Here is an 8,943-nt window from a genome sequence, read left to right on the forward strand (position 1 = left end):
ACATTCATCTGGTATTCTTGTTTTGGGCAGTGTGCTTCGCTGATCACAAGCATATTACAGTCAACACAGATGCGATGAAATAAAGCACAAATCACTCGGTAAAAGGGCAACAACATTACAGCTGATGAAATTATTAAAATGGAAATCAAACCTCATGAACGCCGTGGCACACCTGAGGTGGCATGTTATAATTCCAGGAGGCGTCTAACGCCTCAGACTAGCGAGCTTATCAGCTGTGGTGCAGGTGAGGCCAGTTGTAGTGTTTATCACATTTCTATTTACCATATTCTGCCTGAGTTAGACCTTTATGTGCTTTATTACCATTGAAATAGTAACCTTCAGAAGCCTGAACTCCTTCGCTGAGGTGATGTTTTCTGTTGATATATTCCTGTTATCTCCTGACAGCCATACTCAGACTGGAGGAGAATATTTGTAGTGAGAGCTATATGTAACCCGCTCTAGTTAGAAGAAATTCTCCCAAATCTGAATAAAATTATCTGGAGGTTACAAGAGAAAGTAGTAAAGAGTAGGTTAGTGCTGTTATATGAATATTGAATTTTTCAAACGTTTCAGAACTAGTGACTAAGGAAGTCGGGCCCAAGTGTGCAAGAGGAAGGCAGCAACAACTGGAAAGATGCTGGTGTTCCTCCTCATGACTCTCCTGTTGGGGGTCTCTCAGTCCGTTGTAAGTCCACTTCGCCTTTCGTAACACTGACTTGTACTAATCTCCTCGATGCGATGACGTACTTTCTTGCTATTAAGATACGATTTTATTTACTACAACCCATCGCACTGGTAAGGTTCATGAAGGCAATATTAAACCCATGCAATTACCTTGTTTTAAAAATCGTCTGAAACTATAAAGAATAAAATGAGTATGTCCCCTGATTCAAGAGGTAAACTGAGTACATAAAGGGACAGGAAAACCTTCAATTTATGACATTAATTTTTAATGCCACTGAAAGAATAGGAAATTGTTGGACTGTATTTCACTATTTTTAACGCACTGAACAACGGGGAAGAGAGGTCATTTTCTTTTATTATCGGTAATGTATTTAAAACAAAAATGTAAAAAAAATAGGGTTTGGATTCCTGTCCTGGACCTCAGGGTTCTTAAATGGAACAGTTGTCATTCAGGGTGGGGTATAGCGTGGTAACTTGGGACTGCATATACTCGTATATTAATCTGGAAAAAATATATTTATATCGTCGCATGTCACCGTCAATATCTTGAGTAAATCTGAGTAGTTTTCGTCCTACGAGTGATTCTTCTAACAGTGTTGGTGACTGGCTGCAAGGAAACCACCCAGGATTTCTATCATTGTAAAACGTGCAGCCGTCACTTGAAGCCCAAATCGATATTTTAGTTTGATTCATTCCCAGAATGATAATAATGATCAAGAACCACAGAACGCGATCGACATCGCGTTCAAAGAGATGATGACTTTCCTAACCAGCTTACCACAATCACTTCCCCGAAGAGCTCTTTAATGGCGATGAACTATGTCACCAGCATCTAATTCGCTTTGACTATGTCCGAGATTAACCCTTCCAGTTCGATGGCTTTTTAAAACTTAGTTCTTGCTGTCTCTGGACGGTTTGAGTAATCTGAAGAGGGACTTTTCAAATTTGATGGTTTTGATCTAGCGTTCAGTAACCAGAACTTCATAGATTCTTCCGAAATTGATTTATAATATTTTGCTGGCGACAAATGAAAAACAAAAGAAGTCAGTAGAATGAAGGAGTTATATTCGACACTACTCTTGAATGAAGTTTAGATTTGCGCTGTATAGAATGAAATATTCAGTAATTTATAGTCAGCCTTCCAGTCAGATGTATTTTCTGTTGAAGTTTTTTTTTTTTTTTTTTTTTTTTTATGTGTCCGACTCTGGGCAAAGGCTTCAGGGCCTATATCTCGGGGGCAGTAGCCTATCCCAAGGCCCACTAGTCCTCCTACATCTCCACATGTAACCACTTCGGCACTAACACCCACCGTCCATATTGAATACATGCTAGGGCTGTCTCATATAGGACTGGTGTATTGGTATTAGTGGGGGTATTTTTTCGACATGTCGGCGGGTCATCTGGTAGATCAGGAAAGTCTGCTTATTATGAAATTCAAATCCTTAAACTGTTCCCTGCCCCAGCCGGGATTCGAACCTGCGTCCATCAGGACTGCAGGCCGCCTCTCTACCGATTCAGCCACCGCCTCCCCACACGATTTTTATTTCTTAAGAGTAGATGTTTGGTTTAAAGCAGAATGTTATGTAGTCTCACCTATATGATGTCATTGCAAGCAAAAAGGAACCAAAGGCCAGAAGCCTGCTGTTCCCTCCAAGGAAAAAGAAAAGAGAGAGAGAGAGAGAGAGCGAGAGAGAGAGAGAGAGAGAGAGAGAGAGAGAGAGAGAGAGAGAGAGAGAGAGAGACAGACAGACAGACAGACAGACAGAGACAGACAGACAGACAGACCCAAATTCAAGATCCATTCATTTCGAGGCCCCTGATCAAGCTGAGGTTAAAAGACTCTAGGTCATAGGCAGAAGGAAATAAAGCCAGAAGAAGATAGTTCCATACATTACGAATAAGATGAAAAATACGTAATTAATATTATTATAGGATATATACACGGCATTCAATGAAACCTCATATTTTACAGCATCGAGTGCCGGAGAAAACAGAGAAGAGGCTAACTCAAGATGAAAGGGAGGTGATCAAAGATGAACTGGAACAAAGACTGGAGAAAAGGGTAGATGAGAGGCAAACAAAGCTCTGTGACTCTCGCAGGTGAGTGACATGCAGGGGCTTTTTCAGAACTGTAAGTCGGGTAGGGTGGGTTGACGTTTCACTTCACTACTGCTTTCAGCTGATGTATGTTGCTTGGCGGAGAACTTTCGAACTAGAACGACCAGGTACAGGCTTTATTAAACCGTAACAGTCAATATTGTACATATTATTTGTATGTAAAGTATAACTATGTGTAGATTGAACCAATAGTGTAGTAACGTAATTATTTATATCCACAACACATACAACCTTCTGAAACAACAGATGTTCTGTTCCTCACTCTCTCATGAGACTGAGAATTATCATTTGTTCACAACACTTTTATGCCGTGTGTTGGTAAACATGGGAACCCGACACCACTGAAATTAATCTTCTTATCAGAAGAAACCTGTTACTTATCGTTATTTCAGTAATAGCTTCCATTGAATAACACTGACTCACTCAATGCTTTTCTTCATTAATGTTACTAATTGAAACTAAGTGGTTTTAACTTTCTCGAAAGAAGCTTCTCATAACGCTATATTCCAATAAAGTTTTGTCTTCATTAACGTTCTCTCTAAATAAGATTTTTATAATACATGCTTACTTTTCGCAGGAAAAAATTATCATCTCTCTAAATAAAAGCTTGTCTTCATCCACGTCTACTACTATCACTGATTATCTTGTCAGCATTCTCCCCGTAAAAGCTTATCTCGTTAGGTAATATCATAACACTTTAGTTCTTCTGTCAGTCTATCAACCAGGACTTATTGCCATTTATCACGAAGGTATACTACCGGATCACGTTTGTCAGTCCAAACACTCAAGGAGAAAGTAGGAATTCACTCACCTCTGAGTTATATTATGTGAGAAACAAGCTCCTACTAACCCTCAGAGGTAAACCCTTGTGGGCTACACATGGCTGAAATGTTTTGCCCACTAGATAACCAAGTGTTCATTTGGTTGTGTGGTTACCACCAATTACCAACTGATTTCCGGAGCTGCTGTAGAAATTATTTGGGTTATCACTCAGTTAAGTCACCTGAAGATGGCATTGCATCGTGAGTAGATGGTCGACCTCCTCAGTTCAGGCGGTTATTAAGATACCCTGTTTACCCTGACCTGGAAGGCATTACATATCTGCAGTCGATGGTGTTCTGTTAGTCGAGGTATTTTTACCATTAGTGTAGGTCTAGCTATTTGTCTCTGTAGGATTTAGTATAGGTTAGCGATTTGTCTGTTAGGTGATTGTTTTAGGGTCTTTAGATTAGTTTTTCTTTATATTATAAGGTATAAAAAATATAAAACCAAGAAAAAATTAAAAAAAATAAAAATACAAAAAAAAATAAATAAGAATAAAATTATTATATATATATGTACGTTTGCATGAAAGTGTGTCTGTATGTATGCATGGAAGCTTGTGTGTGTGTGTGTGTATGTATGTATATATATATGTTTGTATATATATATATATATATATATATATATATATATATATATATATATATATATATATATATATATATATATATATATATATATATATATATATATATATATATATATATATATATATGGCCTTAATAACCAGAGGCTTCGGCCCCAATGGTTGATAGGCCGGAAAAAAAAAGTAAAAAAAAAATATATATAGTATAAACCTGACCTGGCGTAAAATAGCCATCGCTCCATCTTAAGTGTGACAAGAGATTAACACTAAAATATGGTTTTAGTCACGAAGAAGTTCTACACATAGGATCTTGGGGCACATAATTATTATATTTTAGGACTGAGGTACGAGAAGAAAAAAGAAAACCGCAAACCTCCAAGTAGTTGAAAAAGAATGAACAACGGAGAGAGAGAGAGAGAGAGAGAGAGAGAGAGAGAGAGAGAGAGAGAGAGAGAGAGACTGTTCCAATAGTCTGATCGATCCAAGAATCGAACACATATTTTTCTCGTTTTAATGTGTACTTGCTAACCCAGACATAACCTCCCCCCTCTGTCTCCCTGTCTGTCTGCCTTTGTCTCTGTCTGTCTGTCTGTCTGTCTGTCTGTCTGTCTGTCTCTCTCTCTCTCTCTCTCTCTCTCTCTCTCTCTCTCTCTCTCTCTCTCTCTCTCTCCATATACTCCAAGTAGTGCAATTGGGATAAGGATGTAACGTAGATTATTACAAGTTTCATCAAAATTCCTTTTCCAGTTTTGACTATACACACACACACACACACATACACACGACTATAGTATAGAATATTAAATAACCCTTAAGACTGGCAGCGTTCAAATAAGGGCCGTTTTTCAACCGCGCCTTCTGCTGCACGAAATCGACGATTAGCTGCTTAGATGCCCAGCATATGCTTAACTGAGAGCTGTTTCCGAACCGCACTTTGCTTTGCTGGCAACCAACGACTTATAGGTCGAAGCACTTGCACAAATGAGTCTTTCCTGTGGCGAAGCATGAAACTCCACGGAAATGCCCTGTAATATAACACCAATGGGGATTGCTTTTAGGGGTCAAGACACCCCTTCAGAATATCAATCGGCATCAAATATAAACTGGCCCATCTGGACCTAGTTTCAGTACTCTGTGAAGCTACATATTTTTTTCCAGTTTTGACCACACACACACACACACACACACACACACATATATATATATATATATATATATATATATATATATATATATATATATATATATATATATATATATATATATATATATATTCTGCAACATTCGCGGCCTTTCCTCTAACTTTCGCTCTGTTGAGCACCACCTCTCCTCCTCTAAACCTCACCTTCTTTTTCTAACGGAGACTCAGCTGTCTGAGGCAACTGACAGCAAACCCTTTTCTGTATCCTCCTACTTTCTCTATACTCATTTCAAAGCTAAAAGTGGCTGTTGTGTATATATACGCAACGACTTATCTTGCTCTCGTGTTCCTGAACTCGATTCTTCTGAATTCTCTACACTCTGGCTTCGGCTTTCCTGTCATTCTCTGACTAAATATATCTGTGCTGTTTATTTATCCCCTAATTTTACTGACTATCAAAAACTCTTTGAGTATCTTACTTCTACGATGGAACACATTCTATCCATTTCTCCTTTCTCTGAAATCTCCATTCTAGGAGTTTTCAATGTTGACCACCACCTTTGGCTCTCCTCTCCTTTCACGGATCCACCTGGTGAACAAGCCTACATCTTTTCTATCCTTAATGACCTAGAGCAGCTTGTACAGCACCCTACCCGTATCCCTGACCGCCTTGGAGAGAGCTCCAACATACTTGACCTCTTCCTCACAACTAATCCTTCTGCTTACTCTGTTAATCTTTTCTCTCCGTTGGGCTCCTCCGATCACAACCTTATTACCTTAACCCGTCCTATCACTCCGGTACGGCCAGTGGACCCTCCAGGGAAACGTCGTCTGTGGCATTTTGGAGCCACGGACTGGGAGGCCCTCAGGCAGTACTTCTTTGATTTTCCCTGGAATGATTATTGCTTCCATGGCCGGGAGCCATCTGAGTGTGCCTTGCGCATTACGGACGTTATTCTCTCGGGCATGGAAGCATACATTCCTTTCTCATATCCTTTGACTAACGCAAGAAAGCCTTGGTTTAATCACGCTTGATCTAATGCTGTCCGCAACAAGGAGAGGGCCTACAAAAGGTACTGGAGCAAACCCACCCCTGAATCACATCATCTTTACGTTTCTGCCCGGAATTGTGCTAAGTCTGTTCTTCACTGTACTAAAAATCATTTCATCCATACTAAATGCTCTCAACTCTCCAACTCGAATTCTTCCCGCTCCTTCTGGCACCTTGCCAAATATCTTTCTAACAATTTTACCTCATCATCCTTCCCTCCTCTTTTCTACTCTGATGGTTCTGTAGCTATTTCTTCTACTGATAAAGCAGATTTCTTCGCACAGACTTTCTCCTCCAATTCCACCTTAGATGATTCCGGTGCTGTTCCTCAATCACTTCCCCCCTCTGACTTCCTCATGGCTGACATTAAAATTTCTTCAGTTGATGTATTTTCTGCCATCACTGGCCTCAGTACTAAGAAGGCATATGGGCCTGATGGGGTCCCTCCTGTTGTTCTCAAGAACTGCGCTTCTGTGCTTACACCCTGCCTAGGCAAACTCTTTCGCCTTTGTCTGTCAATTTGTACCTTTCCTTCTTGCTGGAAGTTTGCTCTCATTCAGCCAGTCCCAAAGAAGGGTGACCACTCCCAACCCTCCAACTATCGTCCAATTGCTTTAACGTCCTGTATTTCAAAAGTTTTCGAGTCAATTCTCAATAGAAAAATTTTAAGGCATCTTTCCTATCACAACCTTCTTTCCGATCGTCAGTATGGGTTCCGTCAAGGACGCTCCACTGGCGATCTTCTCACCTACCTTTCAGACTCCTGGTCATCCTCCTTTCGGGACTTTGGCGAAAGCTTTGCCATTGTACTTAACATCTCAAAGGCTTTCGATCGAGTCTGGCATAAATCTTTAATTTCCAAACTGCCCTCCTACGGTTTCTATCCTTCTATCTGTCCCTTTATCGCTGGCTTCCTTTCTGGTCCTTCTATAGCCGCTGTTGTAGACGGCCATCGTTCTAGATCCATCAACAGTGGTGTTCCTCAGGGCTCTGTCCTATCACCAACTCTCTTCCTTTTATTCATCAATGATCATCTAAGCTGTACATCTAACCCTATCCACTCATACGCTGATGACTCCACCCTTCACCTTTCCATTCGGTTCCCGCAACGCCCATCTCAACAGTTACTTCAACAAACAAGGGATGAGGCTATGGCACACATAATGTCTGACTTGGCTCGTATCTCTGACTGGGGTAAAAATAATATGGTTGTTTTTAATGCATCTAAGACTCAGTTCTTACACCTATCAACCCGACAAAATCTTCCACAGGTATACCCACTAATGTTTAATAATATTCAGCTTAATCTTGCATCATCCTTGAACATGCTTGGGGTTTCATTTACTCGGGATTTATCTTGGAAAGATCATATTACATCTCTTGTAAAATCTGCTTCCAAGAGATTGGGTGTGCTAAGCCGACTCCGCTCTTTCTTTACCCATGCACAATTGTTGACTCTATACAGGGGTTTTATCCGCCCTTGTGTGGAGTACAACTCTCATGTGTGGGGAGGCTCCCCACATACAGCTCTTCTCAATAGGGTGGAGTCAAAGGCTTTTTGTCCCATTAACTCTCCTCCTCTTACTGACTCCCTTCAACCTCTATCTCTTCGCCGCACTGTTGCATCTTTATCTCTTTTCTATCGCTACTTTAATGGTCACTGCTCCTCTGAACTGTCTGCTTGCATTCCTCCACCTCCATGACGGGCGCATGGCACCCGTCTGGCAGCAACCTCTCATCCCTTTTCTGTCCAACTCTCTAATGCAAGAGTTAACTGTTACTCCCAGTCTTTCATTTATGCAACAGGTCAGCTCTGGAACTGTCTCCCTCTGTCTGTATTTCCTGCTGCCTATGATCTCCAGTCTTTCAAACGCAGTGTGTCCAGGCATCTCAAAATGATCGGATCTTGAATTTGGCTCTCTATTGTATTTTGTTTTTCTCTTGGAGGGAACTGTTACTGCGGGCTCATGGCCTTTGGTTCCTTCTTCCTCGCATAATATATATATATATATATATATATATATATATATATATATATATAGATAGATAGATAGATAGATAGATATGCACAGACCACTTCATCGTGAAGATATGTATACAAACTAACCACAAGAGAAATGAAAGGAGCGACAGTGAGTACTTTCGTATATTACATCTTCAGACCGAGTGAGACAGAAACGTAAAGGGTAGAGGTCTTTTATGCACACCCGCAGCAGGTAGTGGCACACAGAACAATAGATGACCTGAATTTTTACCTGCGGCTTAACTTATGGTCACCTGCAGCAGGGAGTGGAACACAACAAAGGATGACCTGAATCTAAAAATGCACGTGACAAAGGAGGAGGGAGCAGGAGGGGAGGAAAGGGGAGTGGGAGGGATGGGGAAGGGGGAGGGGAGGAGGGGAGGAGGGAAAGCGGGAAGGGGAGAGGGGGGAGGGAGGAGGAGATAAATACTGCTGCTTAAGTTAAGACATAGAGGATTAATGCTTGGTGTGTCCCACACAGGTGTGACTACACCACCAGCAGATGACAGGGATCAATC

At 40.9% G+C, this 8,943-nt stretch overlaps 1 protein-coding gene across 1 annotated transcript in view; it reads left to right on the forward strand.

Moving 5' to 3' along the window:
• Window positions 1-205: 205 nt before the first annotated feature.
• LOC145398629 (uncharacterized) overlaps window positions 206-8,943 on the forward strand; it is a 19,695-nt gene continuing 10,957 nt past the window's right edge. The window contains exons 1-3 of the mRNA XM_080271439.1: window positions 206-244; window positions 574-685; window positions 2,657-2,784. Coding sequence (XP_080127565.1) covers window positions 635-685; window positions 2,657-2,784 — 179 coding nt within the window. The 5' untranslated portion in view covers window positions 206-244; window positions 574-634. The remainder of the gene's footprint in view (window positions 245-573; window positions 686-2,656; window positions 2,785-8,943) is intronic.

The sequence above is a fragment of the Coenobita brevimanus genome, chromosome 46 (assembly GCF_032717465.1).
Source record: "Coenobita brevimanus isolate Jiangsu-jjx chromosome 46, ASM3271746v2, whole genome shotgun sequence".
NCBI lineage: Eukaryota > Metazoa > Arthropoda > Malacostraca > Decapoda > Coenobitidae > Coenobita > Coenobita brevimanus.